This window comes from Micrasema longulum, unplaced genomic scaffold (genome assembly GCF_059751315.1).
Source record: "Micrasema longulum isolate JH-2025_06_02 unplaced genomic scaffold, ASM5975131v1 h1tg002908l, whole genome shotgun sequence".
NCBI classification, from domain to species: Eukaryota; Metazoa; Arthropoda; class Insecta; order Trichoptera; family Brachycentridae; genus Micrasema; species Micrasema longulum.
The window spans coordinates 70,396-90,000 of NW_028280027.1; the positions used below are offsets into that span (position 1 = coordinate 70,396).

The following is a 19,605-nucleotide window of genomic DNA, read 5'->3' on the forward strand; positions in this document are numbered from 1 at the left end:
TAGTAAACTTAGCATTCCTTTTAAACAAACGGCAGAGTCGGCATTTTGAAGAAATGGTGCGCTTAAGTGCCTCATTACTGTATGTAAATTCCGATAATACTGTGTGGTGTCGGGCTGGATGTTTTTGCTGTATAAAACCTCCTTACAGACAAATATTTCGAGTCGACCCTGCCAGGAATCCGAGCCGGGAACGACTGACGAATGCGCCAGCCACTACCCTACGATAGGGACTTTCCGCATTTGTCCAGCGTTCAGACCCGCCCGGACGCGGACTGAATCTCCATTCGGTTGCTTTTGGTTCAGTAAAACAAATTTACAAAATAAAATATTTTTATTTGCTCATGAACAATAACAAAATTAAACGTTATTTAATTAAAACATGTTTAGACATTTTAGTTTTTAATTTGGCGATTAGTTACCATTATATTAGCGAGTATTTTAAATAAACCATCACGCAGAGGATAGAATGCTACCTACCTACCTCGCTTCTTCCACATTCATACATTTCATGCAAGGACGTTGATTATTCCGACTGTCGACATGTCCATCTTCGAGTATTTGTTGGGATCGGCAATACCATCTCGTTTTCTGCATCCATCAACATTCGCACGGTGAATCTTTTTGTCCGTTCTTTCGCCAGCTCTGCGCGTCCGAACTGACTCAGCACCCCTTTCTTGATTTAATCGACGATGCTCATCTCAGCCTTGAAAACGCACGGATCTCGACATTTGGACACACTCAAAATATTGTTGACTTAACTAACTGGTAAAAGAAGTATAAAAATTCTCCTGCTCGGGGAGGAAATCCAGCCAGTCTGCAAGCATTTGGACATGCTCAAAACATTGTTGAATCGACTAACGAGTAAAAGAAGAAGTATAAAAATTGGGAAATTGTTTTCAGGCGTTGCCTAGTAGGTGAAATGGTTCAGCCGGATGAATCTCACCCACATGATAAAGGTTTCTGCTCTTTTACTCTTTTTTACTAAAAAAATTTTTTTCATGGATTTTTTATTTTGGAAGCAACGTAGAAATAAGACAACAGACGCAGCAACAGCTGCGAACCATCGGAGATCATTTGTTATTTTTAGCTTCTTAGGTTCATTGTCATTATTCCGCACCCTATGGTGCATAAGGCACTGCATGAGTGAACCAAATTCAGTTTGACTCGATCATCTGTTACCTAAAGGAAAGGTGACCATCGAAATTTATTGCAACAGAGAGGAAAAACATTATTTAGAAGGGATTATGGAAGTCTAGGCATTTACAGGGATTATGATCTGTCATTGGCTGGTTTAAGTGGCACATTACACACTGTTCTGCCCATGTTTGAATGTCCACATTTCCTCAACTCTTCCATCTGTCGACTATTAATTACCCGGTAAAAGAAGAAGTATAATACAGAAAAATTGTTTTCAGGCGTTGCCTAGTAGGTGATTTGGTTCAGCCGGATGAATCTCACCCACATGATAAAGGCTTCTGCTCTCTTACTCCATCGAAGTCAACAGATAGAAGAGCTGAGGAAATTTTGATGTTTAAACATAGGCAGGATGGTGAATGTTACACTAGTTAATGCCTAGACTTCGCAAAAAATTTTAAACTGGTGTTTTGAGAATAGATACTGAAAATGTCTCGAGACTAGAGTTTTCGAGAGTTTTAATTCTCGAATTAAAACGATAAGTCTATGAATTGCCAGTGACGACAAACGGACAAGAAACCGTGTCTGTGACTCAGAAAAGCAGCCGGAAACTGAAATGCATGCAACGATCCATGGAAAGACAGATGCTCGGTGTGTGTATGAGAAAACGGAGTAAGAAATGAAGACATAAGGCCCCGAACCGGTGTCGTTGATATCACGGATCATGCAGCAAAATTAAAATGGCAGTAAACAGGACACTCAGCGAGGCAAAATGATGGCAGGTGGACACGCATAATGATGATGTGGAGACCGTGGGCGAACACGAGAAGTGTTGGAGGGCCACAAAACAGATGGATCGAAGATATTTCCTCGATGGCCGGTACAACATGGGTGATAGATGCGGGATAGGAAGGAATGGAGACGTTCGGAAGAGGCAGTGGCGAGAACAAGGCCGTAGAAGAAGCGGCTTGACACATTGTACATAGCACCATCCATCACATTGAGTTTATGGACGTCCATCAGCACCGTTGCATTGTATACGAGGCACTGGGAGCCACAGGAGCCAGAGCGACATTTAACATCAATATAATCCGAGTATTATTATAGCGCCATTTTTGTGAAAACCACCTCGAGGGCGCTGTACAATAAATAAATATCCCAGTACTTCTTGCAGCTACAGAGCGCGTGAGAATTAGTATTCTTGTTTCTCTTTCCAATTTATAATCTATTTCAACTATAACAGATAGGAGCTAGATTACTGGACGTCTCGCAGCTATTGGGCCTGCCACACACTCGACATGCTCCTCGTCGTGCCCACCGCTCCCTATTTAGTCAGTTTTTGAGCGCGAGTCAAAGGACCGGCAATACGAGCGCGAGTGGCTGGGCACATAATCGCGCGATCGCAGTACGCATCGAGCGCTCACACAAGACGCGCGCGTCAATTTTGATATACCGAGGTATGTTAACAAGTATGGCCAAAGAACACTTCATTATACAATTACTAAAATTTTTAATAAAATTCCAAGGCAGATCTTAAAAGAAAATGTCGATAAAACTTTTAAGGAAAAAATAATTAAATGGATCATATGTAACAAGGCTTTATATTAATTATTATTTTATGTTAACAACCATTTATTTTATTTTTTGTTATAAATTATGTGTAAAAATGCGTATGCTTTTAGTTCTTAATAATGTTAATATTATTTTTTTGAATTATATAATTTCTCTAACGTTTTTCTTTGTCAAGGAAAAATGAGAAACCTGCTGACAAGCCGGTTTCGCGGTTAAGTGGGTTTCATTATTTTTCCTTTTATATTTTTCTGTTCGTGTTTACCTTCTTAAATAAAAATAAATATAATTAGCTATACAAAAAAATGCATAGCGCGCACGCTGCCACAGTTTCATCGTCCATTGTATAGAAAGACAAACGACAAGGGCGATAATTGCGCGAGTAGAGCAGTGTGTGCGCGGAGAGGGCAACATCGGGAGAGAGGGCGGCAGCGCGAGGAGCAGAGTGTGACGGGGCTATATAGAGCGCATGGACGGTAAGTAATCTAGCCCCCATTTAAATTGTTTTAATTTGACAATGAAGTTATAAAAATTATATAAAAAAAAACTCATTTTTAAAATAGGAGTTAGATTATAACAAGTCTTGCAGCTACTGAGCGCATGGACTGTTGAAATTCTAGACTCGATTAATTTTTAAAAAATGTTTTATGGTTGAAAACATTACATATTGAAGCAAGATCACCAATCGTCTTGCTGCTACAAAGCGCATGGACGAATGGAATCCTATCAACTTAAAATTATAATAATAAATTTATAAAGTACGCAGTTAGATACAGTGAAGGTACATTCCTCCGCATACCCGAAACTGTTTTAAAGACCGTGGGTCTTCTTTCCGGTGTCACTCGTATAAAAAAGCAATTTTTTTTGTCAATAAACGAGTTGCAAAACATTGCAAGACATAAATCTTGTTATTGTATAAATAAATAAATAAACAATAATACGAATCTGGTAAGCGTTTTTTGTAGACAAATCTTACATTAAAAATTAAATTTGTCGACAATGGCGGACGACATTCGCATGGAAATGAAGATGCCAATTATTTTTTTAATGCATTTTGTATGACGCGATCCTCTATGCCGTGTTACTGTCCCGAATGTAATCATCAGCTGCACTGTCCCCGTTCCATGCCGTGCGATTGTACCGAATGCCATCATCCGTGGTGCTGCCCCCACTATCTGAAAAGCATACAACTTGATAAATAATCAACAATATTTGAGGGTATTAAAAGCAAACTTAGGAATCTCCATTGAAGGAGTTACGGAGATATTTGCAAAATGCTTTGAACAAAGAATTGTGAGATTTGTAATTATGCTTCACCAACTCAATGGAGAATGCTAAGTTTGCTGTGCCAAGTAGTATCATTGAAATCTGTTTTTGCAAGATTTAGAGACGGTTTTGAATTACGCTATTATTTTGGTGGATAGGTTTTAATGTATAGATTATTTTGGCATCAATAACTCATTTTCCGTAAAAAGTGAAGATTTCAAAGTTTGTTTCTCAGATCTGAACCAAAAACATGTGAAGACATTTAGGTTTAATTTTTTAACCCGACCCTGGGAGCGTTGGAATTATTTTTTGAATATAAAAATATTACAACAGAGATGAAGAACCTTTAAAAGAAGGTAATATAGAAGTCTGGGCATCTACAGGGCTTACGACCTGTCAATGGCTGGTTTAGCAGTTGGTAAGAAACCATTCCCTTCTCGAAAATGATTTCCCTCTCTGTTGAGACAAATTGAGATCTAAATAACTCCCCAGGGAGGAGATCCAGCCTGTCTGCGTCATACTCGAAACATTGATGAAAAAGATCTCAACTAATTTATTTATTTATATAAACGCCCAACGGGCATTTTAAAGGACATATTTATACATAAAAAAATATTACAGAGGAAAGTAGACAGACACAATGGTATAAAGTAGACTCGGTGGGAGCGGAAGCGGGAGGGAGGTGTTTATAATTGAATTTGATTCAGTGATCGTTTGAAAGAAGACAACTTGTTATCAAAGAAATCAAGACTGGTATGTTTGTTGGCAGACCTGAGAATTCTGGGCACAGGGGAATGAAAACCATAGTTAGTTCTATGGTTATCGGTATGAAAGAGTAAGTTTTGTCTGAGGTTTCTAGTTGGGATATTTGATTTTATTGAGCTCAGTGGTTCAGGCGCATCAAAGAGTGAGTTGAGAATTTTAAATAGGACCAGTGCCTCGATTATGAACGCTATCTTCACCTGTATATATCGAGACGGTATACTTAACTTCTGTACTATCTGTATCTACCTCGGTATGTTCTACCTACTTGCCATATCCACGTCATATGATCGAAACAAACCAATGGAATGACCGCAAACAATTAGTCCGCATTCCTTACGTCATTAACATTTAAAATAGTTCTCATTTATATTTAAAATATGCTTCTGTAATAAAAATTGCCCACTTCAAAGCGATTAAAAACTCCAATAAATCCCAATTCAAGCAAAAAATGCTCGCTTGAACATGAATTTTGCATGACTTTTGGAAATCACCTAGACGGTACGCTTAACGATCGTCTGTATGTATCTACCGATCTGTACCGATCGACTACAAAGCCGGCTCCTATAACGTCTCGATACATACAATCGGAAAGACAGTAAAACAGATGGAAAAGATATAATAACTAAATTATTTTTTTAGAGTGGTAACTTTCTGACGCATATAATCTGTGTCCGACGCCTAGATACTCTTATTTGTTTATAGGACAGAACCTAGCGACATTATTTCCACATCTAGGCGTTCGTTATATTAAAGTGACAGTTATGTCGGAATTTAATTCGACTTCAAAACTTACTTATTTCCCTCATATTTTTAAAAGGCTTTTAAGAAAAAAAGTGCCAACCTCAAAACGATATTTTTTTTTATTAAATCATAATTAAAGGAAAAATTGCTCCGTGGAACAAAATTTTTGACACTTTTAATGCGTAGATAAACGTATCGAGGGGTTCTAGACTTGTCGGTATAAAATTATGTACTTACATCAAAACTTGATGGTGGGGGTATCGATACTATACCTGTGTAGTCGGTCGGGAGACTTTTATCTTCAACTATGACGTCATACTGAAGCTATGTCATTTTAGAGCGTAGATATGTGTACTGTGACGTACGCTTCCCCTTGATTCATATCGATGTACCTACCCAAAACTTAAAGGTGGGGGTCGGTAGTATATCTTTATAATCGCTAGAGGGAATTTATCTGCAACTGTACCGTCGAGGTGAAGGTATGACGTCTTTATCTCCCCATCATAATTGAAGCCCAGAAGGTCGAATTTATTTTGACGGTCTCGAAGAGAAGATATATTTAAGCAAGTGTTTAAATGGAATATTATTTGTATCTAGTATTCGGCCTCATGGTGTGATTGTCAGATTCGATTCTCGACAGGTCGATATGAAATGTTTATTCAAAGGGGGTTATCACACCACGCTGGCCTCCTCGCCGTTTGCTGTTTGATGATAATAGTCAACCTGGAAATGTTGTAGTCGTGGCAAATCTCCCTCAGCGACGTCTTTATGCTGTCGTTGGTGGCGAAGCTGATCCCGACGGCGATGGGGCCCTTAATCCAGTTCATGCTCAGCCCCTTGAAGAAGCCGCATTTAACACCTTCTTCTCTGCAAACATTTTTGATTGTATCGACAGTGTTGGGGCCACAACTAAATTGATCAATATTTTGTATATAAAATAATACATTTTGTAAAGAACGCATTTAAATTACTAACAACTTCAAAGATTAAAATAAAGGGTTAAAATAATACTTTACAAAGAACGTTTTATTGTTTAATTGTTACATGGGGGTAAGATGATCAGTTGAGACTGATCATCTTACCCCCATGTAACAAAAATGATTTATTTATTTATTTACTAACGGACATTGTCCATGTATACAATTTATAAGGTTTAAATATTACAATAAAAGAATAGTTCAAAACATTTAAAGAAAAAAGAAAGAAGCATTGACAAACATAAGGGACATCGAGACAAGATCTGGACTATTTATTTAGTGCTCGTTTAAATCGTTGTAAACTTAAACCAAAAAAGTCCAGATCCTGCCTTGAGTTAACAATACGACAAAGGCGGGTCATTGGAGAATTTAGGCCATAGTTTGTTCTATGCTGATCGATGAACAGTACTTCATTGTTTCTCAATCTACGAGTCGGAATATTGAATTTTACTTGTCCCAGTAATGATGGAACATCGATTATACCATTTAGTATGCCGAACATATATATGGAGTCAATATTAGTTCTACGTTTTTGTAGACTAGAAATATTTAACATTGACTCTATTTCAGCGTAAGAATAATTATCTCTCTCTAGTCCGAGCATCCACGCTATTTTTCGAAGCAAGCGATGTTGGACTGATTCAATGTGATTTATGCGATTGACATAGAATGGAGACCAGACCACTGAGGCATATTCAAGAAGAGGGCGAACAGTTGAGCAATAAAGAGTTTTGATTGTACGGTACAACAGCTCCCCAGGGAGTTGAATCTAGTCCTGTCTACAAAAATTTGGACAAACTCAAAATATTGTTAATAAAATGAATACTATTTTTAACATTTTTTATTTATTTTTGCGTGCGTTTTTGAGATATTTCATCCTACTCCAAATGTTTAAATATTCACGTGTACACGAAAACATTTTTAAAATTTAATTCCTGGTTGGGCTGGAATTCCTCATTGAGTTAATTTTTCTATTTCAATGAATTCTCCGAAAAACATTAATAAATTACAACATATATGGAAATCTACGCATTTACAGGGGTTATGACTTGTCGTCGGCTGGTTCGAGCTGCCACTTTACACGCTTATACGAATAAATCTTTCGCCTTTACTAAAGATTTCCACGGAGGGAACACTCAAATGAGTGTAACCAATTTTTGACATTCGTCATTCCGCCTACGTTTAGACATCCGTATTTCTTCAACTCGCGGAGTAAAAGCGCCGAAATCTTTATCGATCTCCATCTCTGTTCAGATGTTTACCTGTACACAGTCCTGAGCGTTCCCAGGATGGTTTCGTAGGCGTACCTGCCGTCCTTGTCCCTCCTGGCTGTCTGCATTCTCCGCCTGAAAGGGAGAGCGATGGTCAGAGCGAGTTTTCGTTCAAAATCTATATGCTAAGCTCACGGGTTTTTTATCAATAAAAAATTGCAAAACGCTGACCACTACACCTCGTGGTGATTATATTAATCAATAAAAAAATAACTGGAAAATTATTATTTTTTTATTCATAAATTTCATAAAAAGTACATGTTTTTGTAAAATTCTAAACATATCTACTTTTACACATCTAGTAAATGTTATCACTGTAACTCTCCAAAACAAGAGACTAACTCTTGCGCTTGGAGTTGTTACACTGTTGTAGTTGTTTATTTATAAGAGTTTATTTAATTTTAAATAAGAGTACACGAAAAAGAAAATTAAAAACATAGGATATATAAAGAAAAAACATAAAACAATAATACATTCATAGTCATTAAAATTTAATGTTGTTTTTACACGAGTTCAAAAAATTTCTTTAGATTAACTTTAAATTTATTTATGGATATATTATTTTAAATAGTTTTTAGTTCATTAGGAAGATTATTATAATTTTTTACACCTTTGAAGACAGAGCTATTTTGACCATGACTTGTGTGGAATTTAGGAATTTCAATATTATGTTGGTATCTGAGTGACTTACTCATTTCGAATTCTTTTATTTTTTCTTTTTTATCATTCATCATCATCAGCCGTCTCTTGTCCAATGTTGAACATAGGCCTCCCCCTTTAGTCTCCATATCTCCCTACCCTGAGCCAACCGCATCCAGCCACTTCCTGCAACTCGTCTCATGTCATCCGACCACCTTGTCTGAGGCCTGCCGACACTTCTTCCACCCGTTCTGGGTCGCCATTCCGGGACTTTTTTGGTCCATCTAGAGTCTGTGATTCTGGCTATATGACCAGCCCGGCTCCATCTCTGGTTGGCAGCCCTATGGACCACATCGGTGATCTTTGTTCTCGCTCTAATCCATGTATTGGTTTTTCTGTCTCAACGAAATACCCAGCATTCTCCTTTCCATGGCTCTCTGTGTCACTGATAATTTGTGTAAATTTTTTTTCGTGAGCACAAAAGTTTCACAGCCATATGTCGGTACAGGGAGAACACAAGCATCAAAAAGTTTCTTCTTTAAGTAATGTGAATACTTCGGAGATTTCAGGATATACGAGAGCTTACCAAAGGCGGCCCATGCTAAACCTCGCCTTATTTCTATTTCTACCTCTTGATTATCTTTGCCGAGCTTTATTTCATGTCCTAAGTATATATAACTATCAATCTTTTCAAATATTTCTCCATTTACTAAGATGTTACATGATTGGTTTGCATTACTCATTACTTTAGTTTTTGAAGCATTCATTTTCAAGCCTATTTTCAGGGATGCTGTATTAACTTCGTTTGTCATATTTTCGAGTTCTTTCTCATCTTTCTTTTTTATATATTTGTATAATAGAATTTATTTTATAAAGAGTGTCTACTGTATGAATCTTCAATATTTTAGATAGACTTTCCGTATTGAATGTTGAGGGTTTCTTTAAAATTACTTTAATAATTAATCTTGGATTGCTATGTTTGTTTACTTTTTATATTTTACTTTTTGTGCTGTTACATGTTCACTTAATTGCCATACTTACTACTTCTTTGCTCAATGTATTATTATTGCGTTTTTTAAAATTATTTTTTATTGTTAACTTTTTTAAATCATTCTAATGTTAACATTTTACAACAGAGATGAAGAACATTCAAGAGTAGGTAATATAGAAGTCTAGGCATCTACAGGGCTTATGACCTGTCAATGGCTGGTTTAAGCGCCCACTTTACACACTGTGTAACATTCACCATTCTGCCTATATTTGGACATCTATATTCCTTCAATTCTTTCATCTGTTGATGTTTGCGAAGTTAAATAGTTGAAACCTTTATTTATGCGGGTGAGATTCATCTAATTGAATTATTTCACCGACATACTAGACTAGGCAACCCCTGAAAATGTTATTTTTTCAATTTCTATACTTCTTCATGGACCAGGTAATTTATCAACAATATTTTGAGTTTGTCCAAATTTTTGTAGACAAGGACTGGATTCGACTCCCTCGCGTAAACCAGCCATTGACAGGTCGTAAGCCCTGTAGATGCCTAGACATCTAAATAACCTTCTCTTAAATGTTCTTCATCTCTGTTGTAATATGTTAATATAAACAGCTCCCCGGGGAGTAGAATCCAGTCCTTGCCTACAAAAATTTGGACAAACTCAAAATATTGTTGAATTATTTTTACTACTGAATCTAAATTTGTTTTGTCAATAAAAAATGGGATGATTTTCGTCTTTTCCGTATTTAAAGATAATATATTTTGTCAAACCATAATTTCAATTTATTTATAACGTCATTAGCTACTAAATTTACTGAGTTCCGGTTAACTCCCTCAACTAAAGCACCGTATCATCGGCATATGATATTATTTTTTAGTATAAATCTTGACTAAATATGTCATTGATATAGAGAATAAATAAAAGCGGACCCATCTCCGTTCCTTGAGGTATTCCAAAATCGCAAGTCTCAATTTGACTATATGCATATTTTTTTTTTACCATTTGTGGTCGTTGGACTAGATAACTTGCTAGCCATTCAATGGTTTTCCCACCCATTCCAACTTCTTTTAATTCTGAAATAAGTTTATTGTGTGATACACTATCAAATTCTTTTTTCGAGTCAATAAATATACCAATACAATTTGAAAAATGGGATGATATTTTTGCTAATAAATCACGGCCATTTATTTTTGTGACCCAGTTATATTTACCGCACAATGTCCAAAGGATAACTAGAGGATTGTCCCAGCATGCCCGCTATTCCACCAAAGATGAAGTTGACGAACGCCGGATGCTTTTCTCCGTAGTGATCTGGAGAATAGAAACATTGCGATGAGATTGGCACGTCACATGGATATCGAGAACAGAGGGAGGAGGGAATATGGAAGTCTAGGCATTTACGTCATTGTCATTTATTTACAGTAAAACCTTGTTTTAACGTTCCTCGATTTTACGTTTTCTCGTTTTTACGCCGAAATGGTTAGAACCCATTTTTCTTCCCCCAACTAACGTATTTTATGTTTTTCATAACCTCGGTTGTACGTCGAAATTTTTTCATAACTCATTCGATCTTTCAAAAGGCGAGCCGCGCGCCGCCGCGTGAATGGAGAATAAAAACGATGTAAATAAAAAAATGTGTAAATTATTGTCTCAAACTAAATTCAAAGCAGGTGCGGTGTAATTGACCATTTTGTTTAAGTGTCTAATTTTGACATTTTACTAAATGGTGACATGCAGTTGACACACTTGGAAGAATAAAGTCTTTACATCAATAAATTGCGATGCAGAATGTTGGCAATAGAAATATTATTTGATGTTATTAATTAATTAATTATGGATAACTTATATAGCGCCATTTTCGAAATAAAATACCTCAAGGGCGCTTTACATGGTGATTCTAAACATAATGAGATAGTTTAAACAGCTATCATAAAAGTGTGAAACAGTTTTGCCGCGATGTAAATGACAGTTAAAATTTTGAGGTGCCATACTAAAAAAAGTGATACCATATAAATAAAATTTCTCAATATTTAGAGAGAAAATCGTCGTAATCATTTTATGCAAATTGAAATTTTAATTTTCGTGTTATTAAGGTTAACTACCTAGAAAAAAATATTTTAACATGTATTTTTTTTATTCAATAAAAAATAACACATTGCAGTATTGTTTGAAAAAATGAAAAATATTACATTCAAAGCAGGTGCAGAGTAACTGACCTTTTTGTCTAAGTGTCTTCCTTTAGGGTTAGTCTTAGTTTTCACTTGAACAAAAATGTCATATTGACTTGTACAAATCATGATACGCAGTTGACAAACGTTTAGAAACAAGACAGTTTTAATATCATTAAATTGCGATGTTTAAAACATAACAGTAGAAATATTTAAAGTTATAAAAAAGATGGTTTAAAAAGTCGTCATAAAAGTGGGAAAAAATTTGCCGCGATCTATTTGACAGTTGTTTTTAGTGATGCCATAGAAAAAAAATAATACCCGATAAATAAAATGTATTGCCGTATAGGAAAAAACATTTTATGTTATTTTATGCCAATTTTAAATTAAATTTTAGTTTTTTTTTTATTCACACATAAAATAATTTTAACATGCTGTTTTTTTAATAAAATATAAAAATATTTTTAGTAAAATCATTGAAAATAGGTTAAATAATTTTGTCAATTTCCACTATTCACTGTTTTTACACCTTTTTCTTGCTTCCTTGAAAAACGTAAAAAGGGGATTTTGCTGTATATATATAGTTGGATAATTTATGTAGCGCCATTTTTGTGAAAATCACCTCAAGGGCGCTGTACAATTAATAAATATCTCAGTACGTCTTGCAGCTACAGAGCGCATGGACGGTTGGGATTCTAGTTGTAGTGTATATCGTTGGCTGGTCGAAATGGCCACTTTGCACACTGCTTATAACTAGGGAGGAGATCCAGCCTGTCTACAAACGTTTGTATAAATATTTATAATATATACAAGACATTATTGATTGATTTGGTGTTTATTTTGAAAAGCTCCATATTTAAACTTATAATATTAGAAATCAAAGACTGATTTGAGTCTACTAAGTAGGTAGAATGCTGTCGAAATGCGATCCCTCAGGCGAATGTGTGGTAAAACGATGAATGATAGGTGCACAAATGTCGAGATCCGTGAAGTGTGTAAGGCTGAGACACGCATTATTGACAGAATCAAGAAAGGGGTGCTGCGTTGGTTTGGACATGTAGAGCGAATGGACAGCGAAAGAACGGCTAAAAGGATCTACGATGCAAATGTTGATGGATGCAGAAAACGAGGAAGACCGAGAAAGACATGGCACGATCGAGTCCATCAAATACTTGAAGATGGACATGTCAAAAGTAGGAATAATCGGCGTGCGTGCATGAGAAGATGTATGAATGTAGAGGAAGCGAGGTCTGTATGCCAAGATAGAGTGTTATTGCGTTCTATGCTCTCTGCCTACCCCTACGGGGAAACGGCGTGATGGTTTGTTGTTGTTGTTGTTGTAAAAATATAAAAACTAAATTTCGTGACAATTGTTTCGCCTTGTTAGGGCATTTCCAAACGAATGTGAAGATTAGATGGATTGAATGTCCTTATATAGTTATATAATTCAAGGTACTTGAGTAGAAAATAAAAACAATATTATGAACTATAGCATGTACATTAATCATAATTGAGGGAAAAACCAATGGTTTAGGGCGAGGCTGTGTGTTCAATAGGTAATGGAAATTTAGGTATGTATTATTTTTGTATTATTATACAATTTTTATATTTTTAATAATTTCTTATCAAAATATATAAATGCAATAGTAACATGATTCAACAATATTTTGAGTTTGTCCAAATTTTTGTAGACAAGGACTGGATTCAACTCCCTGGGGAGCTGTTTATATTAACATATTACAACAGAGATGAAGAACATTTAAGAGAAGGTAATATAGAAGTCCAGGCATCTACAGGGCTTATGACCTGTCAATGGCTGGTTTAAGGTCATAAGCCCTGTAGATGCCTGGACTTCTATATTACCTTCTCTTAAATGTTCTTCGTCTCTGTTGTAATATGGTAACATGATTCATCTATTAATTACGCGTCATATAAGCGTGTACATTAGGGTAGGCCGATACTATTTTTTTCCGAATTTTGAAATGAAAGGGGTCTAAAAAGTTGCCTTTTGCATTACTTGGAATGCAAAAAATTAAAAAAAAAATATTCGATACTACTTTTGGCCTTCAACCAGACCTTGAAATTTTCGAAAAAGTCGATTTTTTGCGCTAAACCGGCTGTCATTTCGTATTTAGGTAAAAAAACAATTCAATTAAATTTTATAATGCGCATTTAACCTTATTCAATAAGCATCTAAGGGCGTGAGTTGCACTTTGTTTTGTGATAAATGGGTAGCATTGTTTTAATGAGCCATTGTTTTCGTCAATATTAGCCAGGCGCTCAACGGAATCAGTTCCACGGAGTGTAAACTTTTTGCATTTCGGTAGTTGTAAAACGTGTTCGAATTTGTAATGAGATGAAGTTATATCTTTACTAACAAAAAAATAATTTTATCAATATAGATAAATTACAAAATGTTCAGACACTAATAAACTTCAAACCTCGGTTGAGGCCCAAAGAAGTATGAAATATTTTTTTAAATAATTTTTACGTTCAATGTGATTCAAAACGCAACTTTTTAGACCCCTTTCACTTTGGTGTCGAAGAAAATAACAAACTTCATATATCATCGGCCCACTCTACTGTACATAAAGGAACAACGTGAAGAATAATCCTAATTTAGTAATTATTAATAGATTTGTGATTTAAAATACGGTTAAGAACGTATGTAGAGATGCTTACCATAGTAGGCACGCTTCAGGGAGTCGTATGTGAAGAAAGAAACGCCCGCGTAAGGGATGACTCCGAGTACAGTCGGGAGATATCCCCGAAACAGGGCGCGCGAGCCTTCCAGGTCTATTATCTTGCTAAACACCTGCCAAATTGTTCTGGAACAATTACAAAACAAATATAAAAAAACAAAAGAATGGCTCTCGACGCCAAACCCCGAGAAATGCACCGTCCTACACATTGGCCCCAGAAATCCGATAATAATACATACCGTGGATGGAAATCAAGTGCAAACGTCACAAAAAGATCGCGGAGTTGTGATTACTTGCGATCTTAAATGGGAATCACATATTATCGAAATTGTAAGGAAAACATTGACTCACATCACCCAAGATTTGTTCCTAAAATTTATAAAACGTATGTTCCTCCACTCGTGGAGTATGCCTACCAAATCTGTAGTCGCTATTTTAAAAGACACAGAGTTGTCGGAGAAAGTCCAGAGAAGAGCGACTAAAATGGTAGTTTCTCTAAGAAATAAATCATACGAGCTCGGGTTAAGTTCACTGTGGGAGCGCAGGCAGTTGTGTGACTAGATCTTAACTGAGCAATATAATGTACCCGAGTTGAAATATATGTTCACTATGAATGAAAATCGCCATCTCAGAGGTCATTCATTGAAACTCAACACTACCTCCTTCTCATCCAAGCCAGATGCACATATCAATTTATGATGTTAAATAACCATGTACAAACCAGACAAAATTTGCAGAAGCGTTGGGAGGATCATTACCTCGCTTCTTCTACAGGAAAAACCACTAAACCCAGCGCTGGCTGATGCAGCAAACTTCCGTCGTCATCACCAAAGTACTTTCTAAACGACCCAAATCTTTACCGGACACGGAGCTATGAGAAGTTACCGATACAGATTTAAATTAAGGAATGATGACTATTGTCCATGCGATGATATTTCTTCGCAGAGTATCGAACATCTGTTATTTCAGTGCCCATTTTTCAGTTTACAACGCCATAATCTTGAAGCAGAATGCAGGAGAGATGCAGAGGCGAACCGTGTGTAGAAGCGATTATGCGCAGCTTACCATTATATTTGACTAACCATAATAATGTTTAATTGTAACTTTATTTACAGAAAAACAAATAAATAATTAACATTTATTTTAAATCTTTTTCATCGTTTGTATTTTTATCCTAATATAAATATTAATAAACCGCACCCAGCGCCCAGCGCCTGCGGTGAGCCAAGAAACTAGCGAATTATTCCAGCTTATTTTTCATACAAATAAGTATACGATATTTTGAATGTATTAACCCCAGTGCGGGTTTTTTCTCCTAGATTAAACTTGCAGATTACACAAATTATTTGAAGATGCTTGATTTGGAAAACAGTATTTCAAACATTGTTTCTTAAGGACTATTTTTCTTTAAGATGGTACTTTTGACATAAGACCATAATTATTTTCATGCGTCATATTGCGGGACATATAACGCTCGACGCGGCCGTTTTTAGCACTATCAATTACTAGAACAATGCGGCCAGTTGAAATTTTAATTGAATACCTAATATCGACTGAATTCATAGTGGTATTTTTATTTATTTTTTAATGAATTATATTTTAAAGTAATGGATAATATATCTATATAATATAACATATCACGAAATTACATCGTTTGAGTTGATTTCATGGATGAGAGTTGTTGTATCATACAGAACCACAGAAAGATATCAATTTATATCATATATTACTTACATTATTTTATGTACCTCCTATGTAGGTACATAAATATATTTTTTTATAGCTTACCTGTAAATAAAATCACCATTCGCCGCTGGAAAGATGGGATATCTTTAACAGATATCCACACTGTAGTTAAAAGTAGTTATCACGTTGTGTTCTTGGACTTTGCAACAATGGTGATTGGACTCATAAAGGTAATAAACCAAAATCAGTGATCGATCATCCCATTTCTAAGACAAACGAAAACGATTTTTTTTCCCCGAGTACCTTAGCCTTGTACATGACACATAAGACATTTGAGACACGTAAGACACACACAAGATAATTGATTTTACGAAAACAACATTACAAATAACAAAATATTTATGCCATTAAACTTATGAACTAAGATTTACTTGTATTCCAAGTGTGTGGTGGCTGCCATGCGCGCTCTAGCGAGGTCCAGCGGGTATGTGAGAGATTGCGACGTGACTCCCGCCAAAGATCCGGCCAAAAACAGCCTCTGCGGCGACGGTCTGAAAGCACATTTTCCAACGATAATTGACAACCGTTTTAACAAAGCGAAATATAATACCATCAAAACTTTTTACTGCCCACAGTTTGACCCCATCTAGAACATGCTTCTCCTATTTGGTCTCCATAATATAGGACTCGAGAAAAGTGGCATGGTTGCTCAGATTGCAAAGGGTAATTATTCCTATTTAGATAGAGCCATCTCTCAATCTGTCTTCGTTGGAGAGACGTAGAACTGAGATGGACCTTACATCATTTTCAAAATACTTAATGCTATAAGTGATGTCCCATCTCTGTTGCAATCAATTTCTTTTAACGATCCCAACATCTGCTATATATCAAATCCTCTAAGACCATCTTTTGTTTTTATGCCCCAATGTCCAGAATGTGTAGCTTAGTCAATTAGTCACATAACTTGGAATTCTTGGGATAGATCTTCTGGCTTTTCGTAGATCTCTTCGCCACTAAAACGGTGTGGGATGAAGATAGATTGGCATGGTTTGGCTCGAAGTCTTATATGTTTATCAAGTTTATGAATATATTGGACAGAATTATTTTCAGTTTTTTGTAATTAATTAATTATGGATAACTTATACAGCGCCATTTTCGTAATAAAATACCTCAAGGACGCTTTACATGGTGATTCTATTGTTAAGTTAATTTAATTGAAGCTTTTAAATTTGTAATTTAATTTAAATTAATTTATTTATTCAAATGATTTAGAGAACAAGTGGGTTTTAAGTTTTTTCCGAAACATCACTTCACTTTCACAGCCTCGCGCCTCTGCTGGGAGAGCATTCCATGCCATAGGGCATGCGACCGCAAATGCGCGTTCACCAAATTTAGTGCGCTGTTTGCGTAGAGGTATAATAACTTTTCCTCTCGCCGTAGACGTAGCTGATCTAAGCGTGAGACGCCTGTCAGCTAGTTCATCTGGAATGCATAGTTCCCTTAGATATTCCGGAGCCGAGTTGTGCAGTGACTTATACATAAGCCAACAGAGTTTGTATTCGACCCTCTGTGGAAAACGTAGCCAGTGTAGTTCCCGAAGTAGTGGAGTGATATGACTGAACTTAGAGATTCCGAAAATAAGTCTCGCTGCGGCATTCAATACAGATTGTAGGCGAGTCATTTTGTTCATTGGTAGACCTGCATAGATACCATTACACATATGTTTCTTCATATAACTGTTGTAATTGGATTAGGCCGTATATAATGTTATGTTATATATGGCGGCCTCCGTGGTGTAGTGGTCAAGACGCTTGACTCACGAACGGAAGGTTCCGGGTTCAATTCCCGGTGAGAACACAAAAATTAAAAATGTGATTTTTCTCAAGCCTGGGTGCACGAAATATTTAAAATTAATTTTTAAAAATATGTTCTAGAGAAATTTTTATATTATAGTCCTTAAAATAGAGCTTGATTAGAATGACAGTTGTCAGCAAAGGTGACAATAAAAAAAAGTATAAATGTCTTATTTTTTAGTGAATAATTGTCTTTAACACACTATAATAGGCTTTGTTTTTGCGTTTTTATATCAATTTTCGGAAACAGTTTCATGTTTGCGTGAAAAAACTGATGAAATCGATTTGATCGGTACATGATCAGTGATCAGTAATTTCCCATCACTATTGACATTAGTTTGGCAGCTGTCATTCTAATCAAGCTATATTTTAAGGACAATAATATTTAATAATATTTGGCTGATTTATAAAGCGCCATTTTTAAAAAAATCACCTCAAGGGCGCTTTACAATTGTATATCTAAACTTACATTCTAACTAAACTTAAGTGATACATTATATTTCCAGATTTAAAATTGAGGGTATGATAGTTTAAAGAAGTGGGATTTTAGTTGGGATCTGAACTGACTGGGACTGTCGATGATTCGTAAGTTTGAAGGCAATCGGTTCCAGGCAGAGGGGCCGGCGGCGGCAAAAGCGCGATCTCCAAATCTAGTGTTTGGGGAGCGCCGGATTTCGACAAGTTTTCCTCTTCCTGAATCAAATGCTGACCTAAGAGTAGATTTTCTTTGACATGTATTTTCCCTAATACAAAGGTCCGATGGGTATTTTGGAGCCATTTCATGAAGGGATTTGAATACTGTCCAGCACAGCTTGTATTTTATTCTCTCTGGGCTTTTTAACCAGCGCGAATCTCGAAGATGTTGTGAGATGTGAGAATATTTTTGTACTCCCGTAATAAGCCTCGCCGCTGCATTGAAAACAGATTGAAGTTTATTAGTTGGATATTTTGGGAGATTTGCGTATATTCCATTACAGTAATCTAGACGCGAAACGACATAGGCATTTACGCAGTTGTTGACGGTTTGAATGCGTTGAGACACACGATTTTTTAAATTGTTTAAGTTCTTAAGATGTTATGACTACAACAACAACAACAACAAACCATCACGCCGTTTCCCCGTAGGGGTAGGCAGAGAGGATAGAACGCCATAACACTCTATCTTGGCATACAGACCTCGCTTCCTCTACATTCATACATCTTCTTATGCACGCACGCCGATTATTCCGACTTTTGACATGTCCATCTTCAAGTATTTGATGGACTTGATCGTGCCATGTCTTTCTCGGTCTTCCTCGTTTTCTGCATCCATCAACATTTGCATCGTAGATCCTTTTAGCCGTTCTTTCGCTGTCCATTCGCTCTACATGTCCGAACCAACGCAGCACCCCTTTCTTAATTCTGTCAATAATGCGTGTCTCAGCCTTACACACTTCACGGATCTCGACATTTGTGCACCTATCATACATCGTTTTACCACACATTCGCCTGAGGGATCGCATTTCGACAGCATTCAACCTACTTTCATCATTATTTTTCCAATTCCATACTTCGCTCCCATACATTAGAGTTGGAACTAGAACTCCGTTGTGAACTGCTAGTTTGGCCTCCTGCGATAAACATTTGTTTGCCAAAGTAGATTTTAGTGCACCGTTCACCCTGTTCCCGGCACTCACCCTCCTTTCAATATCTTTATCGGCCTTTCCGTCCCTAGTAAACATACTTCCCAGGTACACAAATTCTTCTACCTGATTCAGAATATCTAGATGTTATGAACTATCTTAATAAAGCATAAACAAATATGTCGTAAATAAATATCTACAAAAGGTGAAACTT

General features: G+C 36.3%; 1 protein-coding gene and 1 non-coding gene across 3 annotated transcripts in view; one reads left to right on the plus strand and one right to left on the minus strand.

The window, feature by feature from the left end:
* Positions 1-581: 581 nt before the first annotated feature.
* DPCoAC (dephosphocoenzyme A carrier) overlaps positions 582-19,605 on the minus strand; it is a 26,533-nt gene continuing 7,509 nt past the window's right edge. Inside the window, exons 4-9 of one of the 2 annotated variants that reach the window (XM_088241475.1) lie at positions 16,348-16,467; positions 14,211-14,356; positions 10,572-10,671; positions 7,715-7,798; positions 6,199-6,342; positions 582-3,878 (exon numbers count right to left, since the gene is read on the minus strand). In XM_088241475.1, coding sequence (XP_088097601.1) covers positions 3,875-3,878; positions 6,199-6,342; positions 7,715-7,798; positions 10,572-10,671; positions 14,211-14,356; positions 16,348-16,467 — 598 coding nt within the window. In that variant the 3' untranslated portion in view covers positions 582-3,874. The remainder of the gene's footprint in view (positions 3,879-6,198; positions 6,343-7,714; positions 7,799-10,571; positions 10,672-14,210; positions 14,357-16,347; positions 16,468-19,605) is intronic. The other variant, XM_088241476.1, reaches the window with a different exon arrangement.
* Positions 7,523-7,636, plus strand: LOC148271373 (U5 spliceosomal RNA). The gene has a single exon (XR_015825114.1). It is a non-coding gene; the product is annotated as a U5 spliceosomal RNA (small nuclear RNA).